At 32.4% G+C, this 19,030-nt stretch overlaps 5 protein-coding genes across 15 annotated transcripts; 2 read left to right on the forward strand and 3 right to left on the reverse strand.

Moving 5' to 3' along the window:
- Window positions 1–12: 12 nt before the first annotated feature.
- LOC127061548 (uncharacterized) lies at window positions 13–3,695 on the forward strand. Of its 6 annotated transcripts, XM_050988586.1 has the most exons (9): window positions 146–290; window positions 442–466; window positions 539–797; window positions 882–1,042; window positions 1,132–1,322; window positions 1,417–1,675; window positions 1,779–2,870; window positions 3,001–3,328; window positions 3,396–3,695. In XM_050988586.1, exons 3-7 carry the CDS (start codon window positions 547–549, stop codon window positions 2,108–2,110), a joined length of 1,194 nt encoding a protein of 397 aa, XP_050844543.1. In that variant the 5' UTR covers window positions 146–290; window positions 442–466; window positions 539–546; the 3' UTR covers window positions 2,111–2,870; window positions 3,001–3,328; window positions 3,396–3,695. The 6 variants fall into 6 exon arrangements, with proteins under 6 accessions (XP_050844541.1, XP_050844537.1, XP_050844540.1 ...); XM_050988584.1 differs by having other exon boundaries at window positions 13–384; window positions 458–797; XM_050988583.1 differs by lacking the exon at window positions 442–466 and having other exon boundaries at window positions 21–290.
- Window positions 3,696–3,727: 32 nt separating this feature from the next.
- Window positions 3,728–7,577, reverse strand: LOC127061549 (pre-mRNA-splicing factor 38B). Of its 3 annotated transcripts, none has more exons than XM_050988588.1 (6): window positions 6,777–7,577; window positions 6,263–6,546; window positions 5,688–5,851; window positions 4,756–5,160; window positions 4,204–4,452; window positions 3,728–4,142 (listed from the first exon to the last, which is right to left on the reverse strand). In XM_050988588.1, exons 1-6 carry the CDS (start codon window positions 6,799–6,801, stop codon window positions 4,079–4,081), a joined length of 1,191 nt encoding a protein of 396 aa, XP_050844545.1. In that variant the 5' UTR covers window positions 6,802–7,577; the 3' UTR covers window positions 3,728–4,078. The 3 variants fall into 3 exon arrangements, with proteins under 3 accessions (XP_050844545.1, XP_050844544.1, XP_050844546.1); XM_050988587.1 differs by having other exon boundaries at window positions 3,728–4,145; window positions 6,777–7,081; XM_050988589.1 differs by having other exon boundaries at window positions 3,728–4,145; window positions 5,688–5,839; window positions 6,777–7,074.
- Window positions 7,578–7,726: 149 nt separating this feature from the next.
- LOC127061524 (protein RRP5 homolog) lies at window positions 7,727–13,932 on the reverse strand. 3 transcript variants are annotated; one of them, XM_050988509.1, is made up of 8 exons: window positions 13,811–13,918; window positions 12,685–12,796; window positions 12,505–12,604; window positions 12,356–12,418; window positions 11,726–12,290; window positions 8,303–11,620; window positions 8,055–8,220; window positions 7,727–7,966 (listed from the first exon to the last, which is right to left on the reverse strand). In XM_050988509.1, exons 4-8 carry the CDS (start codon window positions 12,416–12,418, stop codon window positions 7,795–7,797), a joined length of 4,284 nt encoding a protein of 1,427 aa, XP_050844466.1. In that variant the 5' UTR covers window positions 12,505–12,604; window positions 12,685–12,796; window positions 13,811–13,918; the 3' UTR covers window positions 7,727–7,794. The 3 variants fall into 3 exon arrangements, with proteins under 3 accessions (XP_050844466.1, XP_050844465.1, XP_050844464.1); XM_050988508.1 differs by having other exon boundaries at window positions 12,505–12,796; window positions 13,799–13,932; XM_050988507.1 differs by having other exon boundaries at window positions 12,505–12,796.
- A 17-nt stretch (window positions 13,933–13,949) lies between these two features.
- LOC127061536 (28S rRNA (cytosine-C(5))-methyltransferase) lies at window positions 13,950–17,496 on the forward strand. 2 transcript variants are annotated; one of them, XM_050988551.1, is made up of 7 exons: window positions 13,950–14,218; window positions 14,416–14,683; window positions 15,587–15,843; window positions 15,934–16,049; window positions 16,141–16,313; window positions 16,393–17,078; window positions 17,168–17,496. In XM_050988551.1, the coding sequence occupies exons 1-6, from the start codon at window positions 14,093–14,095 to the stop codon at window positions 17,061–17,063; spliced, it is 1,611 nt and encodes a 536-aa protein (XP_050844508.1). In that variant the 5' UTR covers window positions 13,950–14,092; the 3' UTR covers window positions 17,064–17,078; window positions 17,168–17,496. The 2 variants fall into 2 exon arrangements, with proteins under 2 accessions (XP_050844508.1, XP_050844507.1); XM_050988550.1 differs by having other exon boundaries at window positions 16,393–17,070.
- Window positions 17,139–19,013, reverse strand: LOC127061558 (60S ribosomal protein L7a). Its single transcript, XM_050988608.1, has 6 exons — window positions 18,847–19,013; window positions 18,492–18,606; window positions 18,252–18,401; window positions 17,924–18,144; window positions 17,587–17,709; window positions 17,139–17,390 (listed from the first exon to the last, which is right to left on the reverse strand). Exons 1-6 carry the CDS (start codon window positions 18,859–18,861, stop codon window positions 17,208–17,210), a joined length of 807 nt encoding a protein of 268 aa, XP_050844565.1. The 5' UTR covers window positions 18,862–19,013; the 3' UTR covers window positions 17,139–17,207.
- Between the last annotated feature and the right edge of the window lie 17 nt (window positions 19,014–19,030).

Here is a 19,030-nt window from a genome sequence, read left to right on the forward strand (position 1 = left end):
GTGAATGCATAGTAGAAAATTATTTAAATAAGACAATTTATCTTTTATTAGCGAAGGAAATTATGTAATCGTTAATATCGTAAAAATGAAAATGAAGACGTTCGAATTCGTTATATTGCCGGCAATACACAACCGCGCACTCTACCGGTAGCACGTAAAATTATAATTATACATCAATAAAACACGATATATATCCTTCTCTTTGACGGTAGTTGACACGATGAAATAAAAGTATGATTTTATCAATATGGAATAGTCTACTGTTTGTAAACCGAATCGATTTGAAATAAGTACGTATTAATCGTTTAATCGCCCATGCGATTCCAAGTATAATGAGTGATTTAGAACGTGTATATAAATATGTATTGACATTATTATTTCGATGTATGTATACTTTACAAAAATTTATCTTTTAAATTTCTTTTATTTTTACAAATACAGTTGATATTCAAAGTAGGATTCCTGTGTACGCAAGTATTATGATTGATTGTTCAAGTATTCGACGTATCTTTTTAAATATCATTTGTGTGAAATACAGAATATAGTATGGCATTACCATCCTCCAATAATCCAAACATGATATCGTGGAGCGGAGGCCGATCACGCGGAAGAGTAAAAGTAGTTGAGGCTCCATTAAGAAGACCTGGAGGAAATGCATCCAACAAATACAATCAATTCGTATGCAATGATATTATAGAGGGAATAAATAATCTTGCTATAAATGAATTAATACCAACGGAACAAATAAATGAAATAGTTCATCTTGTTCGTACTACAAAGGATGAAGAAACATTAAAGTATTATTTTTGTCTTTTATTTAAAACGATATTCTCTCTCTCTCTCTCTCTCTCTTTCTCTTAACTAAAGATAGAACGCTTCAGGTCCATGTTTGATACTCTATATAAACGTGCTTTGGAAGATAAAATCTTTGGTATAAAGTTAGCAAGTTTATTCAGCGACGTAACATTCTTTACCATCGAGGTTAATGAGAACCAAACTATGCGATATCTATTGCTGAGTACTTTGCAAAATGATTACAAGAGTGCGTCCCTTATTAAAATTTTAAATTTATATTTCTTATTTATCTTAGTACTATAACCCCAATATGCAATAACGGACATTTTTTTGCAGGAAGAGAAGAAATTAGAAAAGAAAGTGCTACATTATTTCAAAACATTGCTTCTTTACTTGGAGAAATTTATTATCAAATGACGCTAATAACTGGTAAACCTCTAAGAATATTGGAATTACCATTACTCGATTATTGGAGCATGTTGTTAGAAACTGCAACCGAGGAAGACATTGAACTTGTCGCTACACAGGTTTTATCATTCAGTCTTATTTGCACCAAAGTTACATTAAATTATATTAATTTATAATAAAGTTTTAATCCTATATTTGCATACTTCATTTTAGGTTATTATTAATGGTAAAGGCATGTATAAAAGACCGGAATTAGATCAATTTATGTTAAATGTAAGAGAAACTCTTACAAATAATAGCCTGTCGTACACAGCCAAGTTAATGTTGTTACTGATCATTGATTTAGCTAATCAACAATTTAATTCACTGCCTGTAAATTTATACGATTATTATACGTCCCATCTTGGTACAACAGTTTTGATATATCTACAAAGACACAACAGGGATATTACTAATGCTGAAAATAATGAAGGTAGTACTTAATGACTCTGTTCTTTTTTTATCTCAGGCATGTCAGTCGTATTTTGTGTATGATAGTAAAGATGATATAGCGTTATAATTTAATATCTTATTAGATTTAAAAAGTGTAAAAAATTTGAGAGAAAATAAAAACGATACAAATCAAGAATCCGAGGCAAGTAGTACCTCGATGCTACAGTCCAAACAGGAAGCGATGGTCAAAGATGAAAATTGCGAACAGAGGGATTATGCGGCAATGAATACCAATAAAAAGAATTTTACAACAGAAAATACTGTTCCAAGAGCGATACGAGGACCTGGCGCAAATAATACAAAGAAAAACTTTAAAAATAACTCTAAACCTTTCGCAAATCCAATGTCACCTAAACCCAGTAGTAGGAACAAAGGATGGGAACACGACGATCGATTCGAAGATGCTTATGATTAATATAATATCAATAATGAACATTTAGTTCGCAGACAGTACTACATCTATAAGTAAACGTATGTGTGTAACTAGCGATAAAAAAATGTGAAATAATTAACAATAATTGTATTAGAGATTTAATGCCTTTTTTAAGATTCACAGAATTCTTCTGAATGAACTTTCTCGAAATCGCTTTGTTGATAGATAAATAGTCAAAACTGCATTTGACATTTTGTTTTCACTAAAAACATGGAATTTTTATAAACGCACAATTTCTTAAATAATCTCTAATTTCTTTGATCTATACTTTTGTGTAGATTTTAAGCTAATTTCATTTCATACAATTGTTTTTCTAGATTAAGTAATTTATCACAGTGTTATTATATATTTATAAAAAATAAAGATATATTTTTATGTTATCTCACTATCGTAACATTACAAGTCAGATATGAGACATTACTTTAGCATTCAACATTTCGCATAATATATTAATTTTTGAATTAATGTGATGTATCGTATGGTTATAATATTAGTATAGTAACATTGTATAGTATAGAAAAATATTTGAAAGTGACATTAGTTCTGTGATTAAGAAAAATTGATACTGTGAATATATGTATGTGTAGTACAAAGCTATATAGATTTAATTCAACCTTAATTTTTGTATTTCTATTTATATTATACGACGTACTTATATACGCGCGTAATATCTTAACCATGGAGATGTTTGGGCTTACTTTGACCGGTTACGGCAATTATTTCACCGAAACGTTAAACAAAGGTAAAATCTGCGTATTGGCGCTTTTCTCTTCTATATTATATCATTAATATTTATTAAAGTCGATCGTAATTAGAGAAGTTTTCCATCTCCACGGTGATGGAATAATTAATGCATATGTCGAAATTTGTAGATTATCAAGAACCAGTTATATTGCCGAATATTAAAGAGATTCTAGAAGAACGTTTACGTCGTCATAAAAATCGGAGTTTTAGCGAAGTTTATAACAAGCTTGATCCGATTCTTGGTACTACCGATGGCTTCTCATACGGAAGTAACGAGCGCATGTACTTGCAAAGAAAGAAGGGTTTATGGAAACCGGTTGGACCAACGGATATGTACAGAATACCAACGACGAGAGCGCAAGAGATCGGATTTTGGACAAAGGATTCTTTATTATCTGAAGCAAATTGGTTCAAGTCGACAAAAAATTACGGCCAAAGATACAGCGAAATGACCAAGTATGTCGCGTGCATAATATCTACCTATATACGAATAACGATGACAACGTATCTTTAACTTTTACAGTATATTTCACAAACTAAGACTCGCTGACCCATTGGCAGTGCTTTAGATAAATTTCATTACTTAAACGTGAAAGATCTCTCTCGACTCGTATGAAAAAATAAATCAATATCGATATCAAGATATCCGACAATATACAACTACAAGGTTTTTTCGTCGATTTAAATCTTACGTAGGACGTAGTTCCAAACGATGTAACTCTATAAACAATTTTGTAATCAAAAAGTATTGCTTATCCATTTATTTTATCCTATATACTTGTGTATATGCATAGACACAAATATATATATATATATACATATATATAGGGGACAATTTTATTAAAAAATAACAAGTTATAAATGTCTTCCACAATTTATTTTATAAAAACATGGAAACTACATGTGTTGCACATAGTTGGATCAAATTTTGGATATTACTTTGTTGTTGGAGATGTCGCTCTAAGAATGGCTCGGCTCTAAATCGTGTTCACTTCCACAGTTATATTAAGACGTTTTTATTTGCGCCCCACAGCGTGCGCGCGCGCACGCACAGCAATGGTGGCAGCAGCACGCATTTTATGTACATGCGCATATAGGTACATAACTCGCGCATGCTTACGCACCAATGCAATCATACATACATACATACGCCACCAATATCCGTATACACACATAAATTGATTTTTTTGCAACTGTGTTTATATCTCATTCTCTTCGTTGTCGTTCTTTCTCGCAAGCGAGCGCTGCGGTATAGTCATATGGGGAACTTCTTCTGTAACAAGAACATTTATTCAGAGACATTCAGAAAGACAGGTCTTTTCTAAAATTACCTGCTTCGGTGTCGATCCTTGTCACGATGACGGTCCCTACTCTGGTCTCTATACGATCTCTCTCTACTACGACTTCTGTAATCTCTCGATCTTCGACTTCTATCGCGACTACTCGAATGCCTAAAATGTCCTTCTCTCTCTCGATCTCGTTCGCGTGCTCTATCCCTTTCTCGTTCTCGAACTCTGTCTCTATCCGCGTCCCGTTCTCTCTCTCGTTTTCTGTATTTATCCTTACGATCTTCATCAGACCTGTAACACGATACGTTCGAAGGGAAGTACTGATGCAACGTGCTAAGCATTTTTCAAGTTTCATATTGTTTCTCTTATCTAATTCAATACTTTTCGAAAGTTAAAACGTACTACAGACTATTTTTCTTTTTCATTACTGAAAGGAGATGATAGTAAAATAAATCAATGATAAAAGATCAAAGTACTAATACAACATTGTAAGTAACGCATTTATAAATCAAGATATCTCAAAGATAGTTTTATTAATTGAATATATCTACTGATAATTAGTAACGTGATTGTATTCATACCACGTAGACGCACCTGGCTCGCCAGTGGCTTGCTCTTTCTGCCTCTCCCCATTGAGCTTCGTTGTCTGGGATATGACGTGGTTGTTGATTTCTCATAAGATTCCCGTTATCTCTTCTACCACTAGTACTATTATTACTATATTTGCCATGACTGTTTAACGTAATAGGTGGCTTTGCATTGCGAGCGTTAATAGTCTGTTGTGGAAATCTTTCTGCTAATCGATGTTCCAGTTCCTTCTGTATAGGTACGGGTATTCTTGGAAAGAGCGTGGAGAACCATTCCAATTTTGTTAAAAACTGTTTTAAAATATCACCCATTTTCATCACTTGACCACCACCCGCCTTTACGTCTACTTCTTCTTCATCTTCTAAATAATCGCTATACCAACTGAACAAATCTGCTGGCGGTTGGGTATATCTGTTGTAATTAACATTCCAATGAAATAAAAAGCGTAAGATAAAAATAATAATATTCATGAATAAGTTTAATATCGACTCGATTATCCAAACTAATTCGAACTGTATTTAATCTGCCGAGGTTACAGTAGATAAGACAAAAGGTAACTTTTTATTTCTAATAATTTTAGACGAAACTTTGAAAATTAACTCTTTTCTTAAATAAATCTTCTCCAAAAAAAGGATATCTCTCTTAACAAGTTTAAATTAACTTGGCTCATACCATTCTTAAGTCCTCGGCTGGAACGTAACTATTAGTCGCTCTGTTTTATGATTTCCATAATATTAAAAGGTCTTCGGTACCGATACCTTTGCATCCTTTTAATAACTATTGACATTTGTATTCAGCATAGTATGTCATAGTTGTATCATAATAGAAGGAATAATTGCGACCTACTGATGATAACAGCTCGATTGCAAAAAAACCTCAGAGACGTGCATGCTGGATAATCAAGTTTTTATTCCAATTATATGTTGAAAATGACCTACCTGATATACATAAAGCCCAAGGCACGGATATACGGTGAATCCAGATGGTTAATTAGACCATTCAATTGTTTCCTGGTTAACCTCAACGTGAACAGTTTAAACAAAAGGCAATAAGCTGTTGAGACGATACCGCCAGCACCTACGCCTCGTACCTGCATGAACCGCTAAATTTACACCCACTATGTCAGTTAATCACGCTCGTATTATAATATAACATATCAACCAAGAACATGCTACTCTGCAATAGGCGTCGTATTAAATGCTCTTCACTGTATAGATTTAAACTTTTTCGTTATTAATATTTTTCCGCACTGATGCAATATATATAGTATATATATTAACGTATCTGATATGTCATATTAAAAATCTGTACGCGATATAACCTGTTTTGAATATCTTTCAATGCAGGCTTTTACCGTCAGATTTTGTTTCAATTGATACATAGACAGTTTGAAACGATGATGATATAAAGTGAAAGTACAAAGCTAATATATCCAATTGTAATTTTTGTCTCGATTCAATAAATACCTTAGTAACATAAAGTAACAACAACGTTTTGAAAAAAACATACTCACGCCTCCACACATGCCAGTTTGGCCTGCCGTTTTCCTGCTCCCTTTTTCCCATGGTTCCAAATGTGATACTTTATAATAAATTTCGTCTATTACTTCGTGATAAGTCTTCAATTCATATAAATTCACTTTAAAGTAATGCGAAGATTGTATGTTTGTCAATATCAATGGATTCAGATTCATGGTTCTTTCATTACCCCATAATGGTAAAACATTAGACTTTTTACCCTCCTTTTGATTCGATCTCCGCTCTTCTTCACAGCCACTGGAATTGTTCCATGGTGAACCTACGCATAGACATAACTTTAATCTACCTTTCATCAAATATTTAACTTATAGACTCTAGATTGATTTCGCTAATTCGTACAATGAAGTGAGGTTAAGTGTGCTACGAAACATGAAACTGTTTGTAAGTGACTTTCACGTTAATACAACAACATCGCATTGTTGAGTCATTTGAAAATGATATAATGCGCATTTAAAACTGTTACATCGAAACGATGAAAATATCACTTACCGTCTGTACCTTCCACTTCTTGCATATTTGGATTGTGAGACTCTTGGAGTCTCAACTTTTACAACTGCACTTGACTTATGCGTGTTGATCTATGCCTAATAAATGTAAATTTTTTAGGGTTTTCATAAACGAATAACTTTTTCTCAGCAAATTATCAACGCAACAAACTTTATCAGAAACTCTAATAAAATATCCAGCGTGCTAAAGAGAGAGAGGAACTAACGTCAACGCAAACGCAAACGCAAACGCAACGCAAATGCAAACGCTAACGCAACGAAAGAAAAAAGAAGTAACAAGGTATACGCACATGATCGCGTATTTCTACCATGCACTAGTTTTATTTTATTTTTTAATGACAATCTACAATTTATATTATTTATGAAGAAAGAAATGATTATAAAATAGATTCAAGCGTTTATGTTTAGCCCAACATTTATTTTAATCCTACAAAAAATTACCTTAAAAGTCTTTTTTCTCACTATGATGTTTTCTCATAACGCGTTTCAATAAGTGTAAATTAGCCTTTAGAAAAGAGATGATCGAAATAGGAATGAAAGATGGCGTCCGTCTTGTGTTTTCCGATAGAACTATCTATGAAAGATATTTTTCAACAAGAATGTCTCGTTTTTCCTTTTTTTTTCTTTTTTCTTTTTTTTTTTTTTCTTTAAGCGTCAACTTAAATATTATATTATCTTGAATTTAAAAAAATTTAAATTGTAATTCGATTACTAACAAAATTTCATTTAATTCAGAATTTCAGTAGAAATTTATTTACTTATTCCTGAAAAATGATGAAACGAAGTACTAGCACAGTTACGAATTGTTTCATATTGTTTAAAGGTTTCGTCATACGTATGAAAAAATATCTGGTTTCACAAGTACACAATTTTTAACACAAACTTTTATAAGTTACGATATAAAAGACACCACTGTAATAAAACACAATAAACTATTACTATTAATGGTGTTCTCTTTTTTTCCAATACAATAGAACGATGCTATAAATATATTGTAACAATCAATTTACGCGTTCGCCACATTGATTCTCTATATAATCGGTAGCAATACGTTGTACATGCTCTACATCTTCTGGTGTACCATGTTTCTCCTCAAAGGAAATGAACTTCTTAAAAAGTACTTTCATCTTCTTTGGTGGTAAATTTTGAACAATTGCTCTCTCCAACACTTTTCTGTAAATATATAAATACACATATATAAATATACAAATATTATTATACTCTTCAGATCTCTATGATTTAAAGGAGAACAATTTTTTACCTTGCAATAAAAATTTCTTCCGACTTTACCAAAGAGTCTACATAAGATGACCATATGTCAACACGTTTGGGATATGAACTTAGAATTTGTTCAAACAACGTTTGCGATCTTTCCTTTTCTCCAAATTGATTTTCAAGATTTGCAAAACGTAACATTATACTCACATCTAATAGTAAAATGTTAAATAAAAAATCATTAGATTAAACGTTGCAAACAAATTTAATGTAAGGTATTTAATGATCACTTACGTTCTGACAATGGCAAAGATTGTAGAGCACGTTGCATTACTTGTCTAGATTTATCTTTCAAGCCAAGTTTTAACAACGCACTGCCGCATTCCACCCACACTTGTGGATTTTGTTTAAATTTTCCGATAAAAGTATTAACTAATTTCTCTAGTTCAAATTGTCGCCCTGCTTCAACATGCACCGTTAACATATGCGTATAGACTTTTAAAGCGTCGTTAGTTCTTACAGCTTCTTGAAAGACGTCATTGAGAGCTTCAGGCGTACCAAACTTGGATTCTAAATTTAACCACGCGTTCCATACATTTAATTTTTCATTTTCTTCCCTAAAATTTATCGTTTTAATAGCTCTTCTAGCAATTGCTCTTGCTTTTTCTACTTCCGTTGCTTGTAAATGATAGGCCATATATTGCAACCAAACTAACGAGCTATCTGGGCTTGCTAACGCCAATCTATCAAACTGATCTACCGAGTTTGGCATTTGATTGCTTGCTAAAGCTTCTTCGCGTTCTCTAATTTCACGTTCCTTTTGTCGTTCTTGTTCCCTACGTTGGGCCGCGCTTAATTTTTTCACCTTCGATTTTTTTTGTTCCTCGGCATCGTCTTCGCTGTCGCTAGACGTTCGAATATCAGTTGTTAATCTTGAGTCTGGCATCGTGTCCCAATAAAAACCACATTGAGGTATACCAAGTACATTTCCATCGTTTACTTTTATATTTTTTTTATTATCGCTCTTATCTTGATTATTTCTATCACTTTTATTACGATCTTTTGCATTTTTTGCATTTTCGAATTCATCCTCAGTTTTACCTATAGCATTAAGATTTTGAATTTTCTTTTTTAACTTTTTATTTTTACACATAACAGATTCTTCCTCAAGCTTTCTCTTTCGTGGGGATTGATCTTCGTTCGATCGTTCGATACCATTGTTCGATACCATCGTATTGAAAGCATTTTTCTTTGGATAATTTTGCATTTTTACCAGCTCTTCAGTTTTGTCATCTTCATCAATACTTACGATTTCTGATCTTCTTTTCAACGTAGCTCGTTGTTTTTGCATTACCTTAGATAAAGCAGCTTTTCTTGATATTTCAAATGCTGATTTTAACATGCAGATGGGCATGATATCAGATTCCTGTTTATTTAAAATGGCGTAACATCTGATGCGAGATAAAAATATATATGGTCTTAAGTCTGGTCGTAAGTCATTCACATGACGACGAGCAGGTAAAGCAGCCAATGTGCCTTTCCCTTTACCTTTTAATAGAACTAAAATGAACCATTGTGAAACCATTACGATTTCTCCACGCAATAAAGTTTTAGTAGGTACGTTAGTGTTTTGTTTAGAATTAATCTTACATACGATACTCGGTAATAATGTTACTTCGACAAATTCATGCACATAATTGATCCATAAAATTTTTCCCGATACCTCATCCCCCACTTTTACATTTCCACTGTAATGTTCTTCGCGTACTGTACCTTCCAAATTGTTTTGTAATTTTAACGTAAGTCCATGATTTGTAATTTTATCAATTCTTCCAGTGACCACTTGTCCTATACTTGCAGTTGATATCGGTCTCCCTTTGTAGTAACTATTACTTACCAATTCTTTAATCTTATTGAAGTAAAGATTAAGGAGATCCACCGATCCCATTATCTTCAGACCTTCGTCGCTTTCTTGCATCCACAGTTTTTCCAATGACATAGTTAAATTTAATTGTTCTTCCTTTTTATCGATGTTAGTAATCTTCACGAATAACATTTGATTTGCTTGTATCATGTCAAAATTGGAAATCTTATTATATGGAACAAATCCATACTTTTTATAATTGTTAATAGGTAGTACAACTCTAACACCATCTTGTGCGATATCTTTAACCGAGCTCGGTATAGAATCTCCGGCTTTGAGTTGTTTTAATTCTCGATGTTTTTCGTCCGATAAGAACGTTCTGCTTAGTAACAAAGACGGTTCGGTAGCAAATACTAAAGCAGAAATAACATCGCCAGGTATACATTTCGATGCCAGAAGTCTGCCAATCTCGATGCACGGCGCCATATGACCTGCTGGTAAAAATCCTTCTTGAGGATATTCCTCTTTATCTTTAATTTGCAAACGAATCCCTTCGGTGGAAGCTTCTATCACATTCCCTTCTACCACTTGTCCAATCAATAACTCATTTTTCCTGATATTAGCAATGTTGCTAATTAAATTCAATTTCATTTTTTTTTCATTTTCATTCACACTTTCAATATATACCGCAATTGTTTGACCTACCGAGTAATTCCAGTTTACAGAAGCAGTACCTTTCTCCAAATATATGCACGGAAGCCAACCCTTGACTTCTCCGAAAAATCTTACTAATAAACCATTCTTATTAATCTGAACGATAGTGCCATGATGCCTTGAACCGCATTTAGCATTACGAATATCTGACAATATGGGAAAATTACTCCTTAACAATGATTCCTTCAGTGTAAACTGTATTTTATTTTTTTCCTTGTTTATATTTAAAACTCTGGCTTCGATCCATTGACCGACTTTCAACGTTCCCATGATATTTGATCCAAAATCAGATATGTGATCAGAACTAACGGTTCCAATCATTTTTCCTACGTTCACGGTCATATAATTATTTTCAGTATTGATATTTCTGATTTGTACACGTAGTATATCGCCTACAGAAAGATCGGATTCCGTAAAATGTTTTTCCAGTAATTCATCGTGTTGCATCGTGCACGTATACATTTTCTCCATCCAATTATAGAACAATACTCTGCATTTATGTACAGAATCAGGAATAAATTTAGTTGCCACTTTGTCGAAGCTAATGCCTGTTCTGTGTAAGGATACGAATCCGCGTAAGTGCGAGTTTAACCTTAAGACGATACCGTTAGATTCACGAAATAGGACAGTGGCTTTTTCAACGATGTCTCCCCTATTCATATTGTCACTTCGCGCTTCCATTTCTGGCTTTTTGTTTGTAATTAAACTAAAATATCCAAATTTTACCGTTGGCATAATATACATTAATGTTCCGTTTATCATCATATCTTTCGTATAAGACGACACACTTTTATCCATATAAATTCTATTTATATAACCTACATGTCCTTTGCCATACGACACTTGTAATCCATTTGATAAAATGTTTGTAACACGAAGCGGAACTCTTGTTCCGGGTGTAAGAACATCTAGCGATTCTATCTCGTAATCGATAACTTTCCAAATTAATTTCTGCTTGGTCGATAGGTTAATGGTTGTAACATTGTTTGTTGTTTGTAATTCTTTGATATAACAAAAGACCTGTTTACCTAGAACTAATACATATTATAATGTACTTGTGTAATCACAATATTTATATCATTCAATATTAATCAAGCATAATGCATCAGATCGTAAACTCTGCAATTAATAATACTTACAATATTTTTTATCCGCGTCTACATCCTTATTAGAAATGAATGCTCTTACATTTGGAATGCCTGTGTCTACGATATAACCATGGTCCTCTACGCTGCTTACAGAACAAACTAATCTTGTGCCAATAACCAAATAATTAATATCAACATTTTGATTTATTAAATGGGATTCTAGAGACAATTGTATGTTCCATTTTCCATTCGCTTGAGTACTTTGAACGTAACATACGACGTATTCTCCTACACTGTATAATTCCGTTAAAGGTTCATATTGAGATAAGTGATTTAATTCTCCCCTGACCAGATTTACTAACAAATCGTTATACGATTTGCTAATATTAGGTGCTTTCAATTGACCGTTTAATCCACCTGGTAATGAAACAATTAATTCATATTCTCTGACTTGGCAAATTCTTCCTAAGATCGTTAGACCTTCACATAACGTAGCATTAGATAAACGTTCCGCCGTATGAGCAACAAAGTTAAATTCCTGATCAGATTCTTTAGCAAGTTTCTTTTTGTTCTTTTTCTTTCCTTTTTTCTTATGTTCAGTATTCTTATGAAACAGCTGTCAAAATACATTTATTTAGTTCAAGTTGTAATAAAATTATAATAACGACAAGAAAAACTCACTTGTGCGGAAGTTGCTATATTTTTATGTTTTTCACCTCCTCTTGGAAAACTTTGCAGAGTCATCTGAAAAATTTCCGAGGAAATAGAAAAGTTTTACAAATAATAGGAGTTATATGAAATTAATCTGAATAATACTCGAGATGACGTACCGTGATAAAAAGATTATAAATCTGTTATAACGCTTCGAATAACAGACAGATATACTATTCTATTCTCGATTGGACGAACGAAGCTCGCACACTTGTATACCTTAATTGGCAAATATTAATTTGAAAAAATAGTTAGGTCACAAGCCGGATCACATAACCTATCTTAATTTTGTTACCCACGTGTTCGCTCGCACGCAATTTTAATTCGTCGATCCACCACCGTTAAGTTTAGCAGTGTCGTCGCTATCCCTTCTCCTTCGCGTCCTCCTGTATCCAACGCTAGATATAATAACTGTAATAACACATACATATATAACTATAAATAACACGAAGCCGAATCACGTGGCGTGAAAATAAAATTGGTTTTATAACGATTCATGCCAACGATGAATACAGACGTAATTCTCGAACGATTTCGATGAACAAGATCTCATTTTAAAGACGAAGATTTAAGCGAGGATATTGTTTTGAAAAAGCTGTATTTTCTTTGAAAACAAATCGTGTCAAAAAATGGTATTTTTCCGAGAATAGTTTATACATAAAATTTTGTTTTAATTTAAAGAAGACGCGTTCTCGCTTAAACCTTTATCTTTAAAACGCGACGTTTTTCATCAAAATCGTGCTAAAAATTATGCCTGGAATCGCTGTTGCCGGAACGCTGTTTCCGACATTTTTCGTGAAAAGTTTCGAAGGACGTTCATAAATGTAACGTTAATTTTACTCGTATGCGCGCTGATAATTCTCGAGTTAATTATCTTTCGTATTTCTATTAGTAAACATGTCAGCTCTCTTTTCCGTATAAGCTCGAACAATTGATACTTTTCATTGCTGTAGAATTGTAGACAATAACGAAGAAGTGAGCAATGTAAATAATAACGAAGAAGAAATGGTTTGAACGACTTAGATCGGTGACAAATAATTAGTTTATCGTAGAATTTCTTACAGTAAACGTCGCAAGTCTCTTATACCGTACTCGTGTATCAATATAAACCTTTTCTTCGATTATTTAACATTCATTTAAGATATTTATAGCACTCTAGTGTGCTCTATTAATTATTTATAGTTAGATATAATAATTTATAACAATCAGCCTGTACATTAGTTTAAAAAGTGTGTAACTCGTAACGCGATACATATAAAATATAAAATAATTTTAATTTAATATTTCAATATATTTAAATTCCGAACTCGAGGTCGTTGCCAGCAAGTGATATCGTCAAAAACGAACGCTCGAATGTCTTCGTTGTTTCTATGTTTAACTAGAAATAAAAAATATAAAGTTTGAACAATTAACTTTTCAATTAACCTATCTGTAGAGAAGTATAACGATGGTTTGTCAAATGTTTCGACTATATACAAAAATTGTGTCACACCCTAACTCGATTGTGGAGATTACGCGTGAGAGGAGTGTAACCCACACAACTTACGCCGATATTATGGGCGCCTAGTGGGGGGAAAGCTTCACTATCGCTTGTAGTTCATATTTTGTCCATAGCTGTCGCTGAAATTTTATACGTTACGAGCAAAAAGTAGCGAACAACCTTATTGCTTTAATTACTTGGAGTCTTATGACAGTATTAGGTGTAATATGTCTAAAGGATTTGTACATTCTGTAAAAGTTCCTAGGCTTTATAAAATAGCTTCGAAAATTGTACGAGATGTTCAAGAGAATGGAGCCAGTTTGAAAACATTAATTTTTTCCGAAAAGCATCCTGTAAGTAAATAGATACTTAACATAATATAACAGATTATTACGAATATCATTCGTCAGTAAAGAATTTTATATTTTATCTCATTCGCATTGCTTCGAGTCAATAAAATTTTCTTCGCATTATTGTATGAGAAGTAGTAATGTAAGCATATTATATACGTGATATACTTACTATATAGATTTTAAACTTGTTTCTGTAGAATGTATCTGGATTGTATGCTTTAACATTAAATACTCTACAAAAAAGTGATCAATTAAATCAGCTTATTAATGAAACCAAAATACTTTTAAATGAACCACGTTTCGATCCTTGGTTAGCCAGAATTTTAATAACAGAACTTATTTGGGGAAAGCAACGGTTAACCGGCAATGCTAAACCTGTTGAAACAGTACTGAATTATGAAAGTCGTTTACGCGATGCATTGAAGAATATTAATGCGTCTGACATAGCCATACCTCAAAAAACAGGTAAAAAACTTGGATCTTTTATTATTATAAATGCGTTTTTTGCAGAATTGGGAAATATGTCTACATTGACTTCAATGAGATTATAAATCCTTATCAAACAAGTTGGGAAAGTTCATATAATTTTATCAAAAATTGGAAACCTTAAAAAAAAGAAGCTTGTTCTTGCGTATACAAAAGTCAAGAAAGGAGTCGTTATTAAATAATTCATTTAATTTCAATATGTCAATCATGTGTCGGTTACCTATATTAACGACATTTGCTTTGTATAGTATTGCTATGTTCACACTGCCTCTTATAGCATTTTTTGGTGTACAGCACGTTATAACGACTGAATTTCATACCGACAGATTCATCACTCATTGTATATCAGTTACAGCTGCTGTCATTACTGTGCATTTAATAATATTTTGTTACATTTATAAAGCTTTTCATGAACCAGATGATGAATCAGACACTAGTATCACTAGCAATATAAACACATTAAAAAAAAATCTTAGTACTAAAGAGGATTAATAATATATGTATATATATGTGTACACACACACTTGCGCGCGCGCACACACACACAGACACATGAATAAAAATAGATATGTAAAAGTAAAATTGATAATAATCATGCACTTATTTAATTAAATTTATATCTATAATATATAAAACTAAAAATAATTATTTATATATTATTTACCATATTTTATATTATATATCTTTAATATTATAACATGCTATGTTCACATAGAGAAACAAGGTTTAAAGTTAAATCCTAAAAATAAAAATAAATGTAGATTAAGAATTGATTACGAGTATTGTTTGATACCTATCTAACATTTAAATAATATCGATGACGCAAACATTTCTTCTGTATCAGTTGTATTAAATCGTTGATATTTTTTATATTTTTTTCAGTATCCAAACCAAGATATGTTCGTGTAAATACTTTGCTGTTATCAGTTAACGAAGTTGTACAAAATTTTGAATACGAAGGATGGTCTTTAGTACTCGAATATACAGATTACTCATCTTATTTGAAATTAATATCAAATTTATCAGAACCGTACTTTACTAAAGATTATCACATACCCGAATTGCTTGTTTTTCCACATGGAACGTCATTTTTTAATCATCCGAGTTACAAAAATGGGGAAGTTATATTGCAAGATAAGGTATTACTGTTCTTTTTTTTTTTTTTTTTTTTTTTTTAAATCATATTATCCTACAACCGAATAGTATATTTCTTCTCATATTTAAATTAGGCAAGTTGTCTTCCCTCATACCTCCTAAATCCACCAATTGGGTCTGTTGTTTTGGATATGTGTGCAGCTCCAGGGATGAAAACCTCGCACTTGGCTGCCATATTACAAAATCGGGGGTATAATTTAATACATCGATCTTATTTATTTGCAGTTATTTATGAAAACCGATGGGTTTTATTTGATTATTTAATAATTTACTGTTACTAGAACTATTTATGCTATTGAAATTGAAAAGAGAAGATATCAAACGCTATGCGAATTATTAACAACGACTAATTCTCAGTGTGTTAGGACTATGAATAATGATGCTTTGAGCATTGATCCAAGTCATTGTCCAAACGTTGAATATATTTTAGTTGATCCTAGTTGCTCCGGTTCAGGTAATAATTTTAAGCTTTTAAAGTCTCAAAAAAGACAGTAATTTATGTGCGATTTCTAATTGTTCACTTTACGAACCAGGTATTGTTGATAGACCAAAAGTGGGTAATAAGGATGGTAAATATCAGCTAGGACGTTTAAAAAATTTACAAGCATTCCAAGTATTTCTTTTACGGCACGCTCTATTAAATTTTCCATCTGTAAAAGGAGTTGTTTATAGTACTTGTTCCATAAATCGAGAAGAAAACGAAGACGTAATAGATGAAATTCTAACTAACGTTGGAGATGCGTATAAGCTTGTATCGATCGAAAAGTTACTGAAAAAAGATTGGATAAATTACAGTTCAGAGGATAGCGGTTGTGGGAAAAAATGTATTTATGCTAAACCCCAAATAGATCTGTGTAATGGTTTCTTTGTTGCTTTATTTAAAAGAAATTTTGATGTTCCTTTACCGGCATATATTCCTCGGACGTATGATATGTTCAAAGGAGCGGAATGTAAAAGTTTGAACGAAAAGGAAAAAAAGGATAATCAAGAGAACAATGAAGATCGGTACAATGGTTCATCGTCTAAAAAGAAAAAAAAACGTAAGAAAAAGAAACGCGCGGATAGCGCCGCGGAGAGACAAGAAGAATGCGTTGATATCGAAGAAATTGATGATAAAGATGACGCAATTATTTCTCAAGGATCATCGAAAAGAAAACGTAAAAGTACTTCCAAGGATATTTTGATGAAGAAATCAAAAACATAAGCAATCTGTAAGATCGTATGTAGAAACTATAACGCTAAATAACGTATGAAATATTAATAAAGTAACAAAATTGAATCGATTTTAATATTTATTTTTTGTTTTAGTCTGTATATGATGTTATACAGGATGTACATTAAACATAGATTAACCTTGCTTCTGAGCAAGTTCTTTAGCCTTGGCTTTCTCCAGTTTTGCTATTCGAGCAGCAGATTTGCTACCCAACAAACCACCTCCCCAGTGACGTCTAATCTCGTCCTGTCGATCATTGAAGTTCGTTTTAATAGCTTCTACTATTTTGGAGAAGTTTGCTCTATCACCGGAATCAACCTATGAAACAAATAATAAAATATTTTATACGAGCAATAGCAAATTCATCTATTACTGTATTTTCATCATAATAAAATGTCAGAATATTAAGTTTTTTATATCATAATCTTTCATGGGATTGGCTCTTTTTTATAATCATCATACACAGACTTTTCTCATATCACATAATAGGATTTATATCTGATATAATACATACCTGTGTAATAGCTACGACAGTGCACGTTTTACGTCTAACTAAACGTCCTAATCTCGCTTTGCCTTTTACGATACAATATGGAACACCCATTTTACGGCACAAGGCAGGTAGAAAAAGTACGATCTATTGTCAAATAAAAATTAATATTAATGTACCAATGAATTATATTAGAAAGTAAAGATTAAGATTCGTATAGAAATAAATTCTCAGAGTCACTTTTCATCTTGCTAAAAAAACTGACATCGTCAGTTTTATTCTCAGGTGAAGAAATTCTTACATCACAGCGATATATATATGACCTTACATAATAAAAAATATATTTAATACTTAAACATACCTCAATTGGATCTACATCGTGCGCAATAACAACCAATTGAGCTTTCTTTTGTTCTACAAGGGTAGTAACAGTATTGGTTCCACTGCGTAAGACATTAGGCCTCTTGGTGGGCACGTCTTCCTTTTTTGCAACCTTTTGTTCCGCTCTAGCTTTTAGTCTCATTTTTTTCATGGCTGCCGATTCAGGACGATACTTCTCCAATATCTTGAACAACTGCGTTGCTATAATTTTATAATACTGTATTTCTTTTTTTTGAAATTATTTGGATAGAGAGAAAAGAGAAAAATTCTAACGATCTTTCTATAAAAAATTAATACTATAACGATACCCGTTTGTTTGTCTAAAGTTTGACTGAACTGATTGATCGGAGGTGGTACTTTCAATCTCTTTTGAAGAACAGCCCTTTGTCTCTGGATGCGTATATATTTGGGCCATTTTACAAAACGACTGAGATCACGAGCAGGTTGAATATCCTGACCTATATCATAATGCGTACTTAAATCTCATTCAAATGACAAACACTAAGCAAACAATATGCATTGTAAAAATAATATCAGATATAACTTACCGATACCAAAATTTCGGGAACGTTTTTCGAAAAGAGGATTAGTTACTTTCTTCGTTTCAACTTTCTTTACTGCTAGAGGTGCTGCAGCTACTTTTTTTCCTACCTTCTTCTTTGGCTAGAATTTTTATATTAAACAAATATATTAATTGTTCCGATGCAATTTAATTAAAATGTTTATCCTTTATCCGTACAAAGAACTATTATTTCACAGTGTTGGTATTTTTGAAATATTTTCTTACGAACAATTTTGTTTGCTTTTATCGAACGCATAAAAAAGGTTAAATATATGGACAAGTTGAATTACTTTGAGATATACAAAAAATATAAACATTCTACGGCGACAAAATATTTTTACCTTCTTTTGAACCATTTTTCTGGCGAAGAACCGAACGGATTTCCTTTAATATTTTAGGATATAAAATAAGAGTCCACAAGGAACATGCCACTTTCTAATACCGAAAGTGTAAAAAGAACGTAGCTACGATAGCGCCACTTTGGGTCGCGCTCACACTTACACAGTAAATACTAACTTTTAGAAT

This window comes from Vespula vulgaris, chromosome 2 (genome assembly GCF_905475345.1).
Source record: "Vespula vulgaris chromosome 2, iyVesVulg1.1, whole genome shotgun sequence".
NCBI lineage: Eukaryota > Metazoa > Arthropoda > Insecta > Hymenoptera > Vespidae > Vespula > Vespula vulgaris.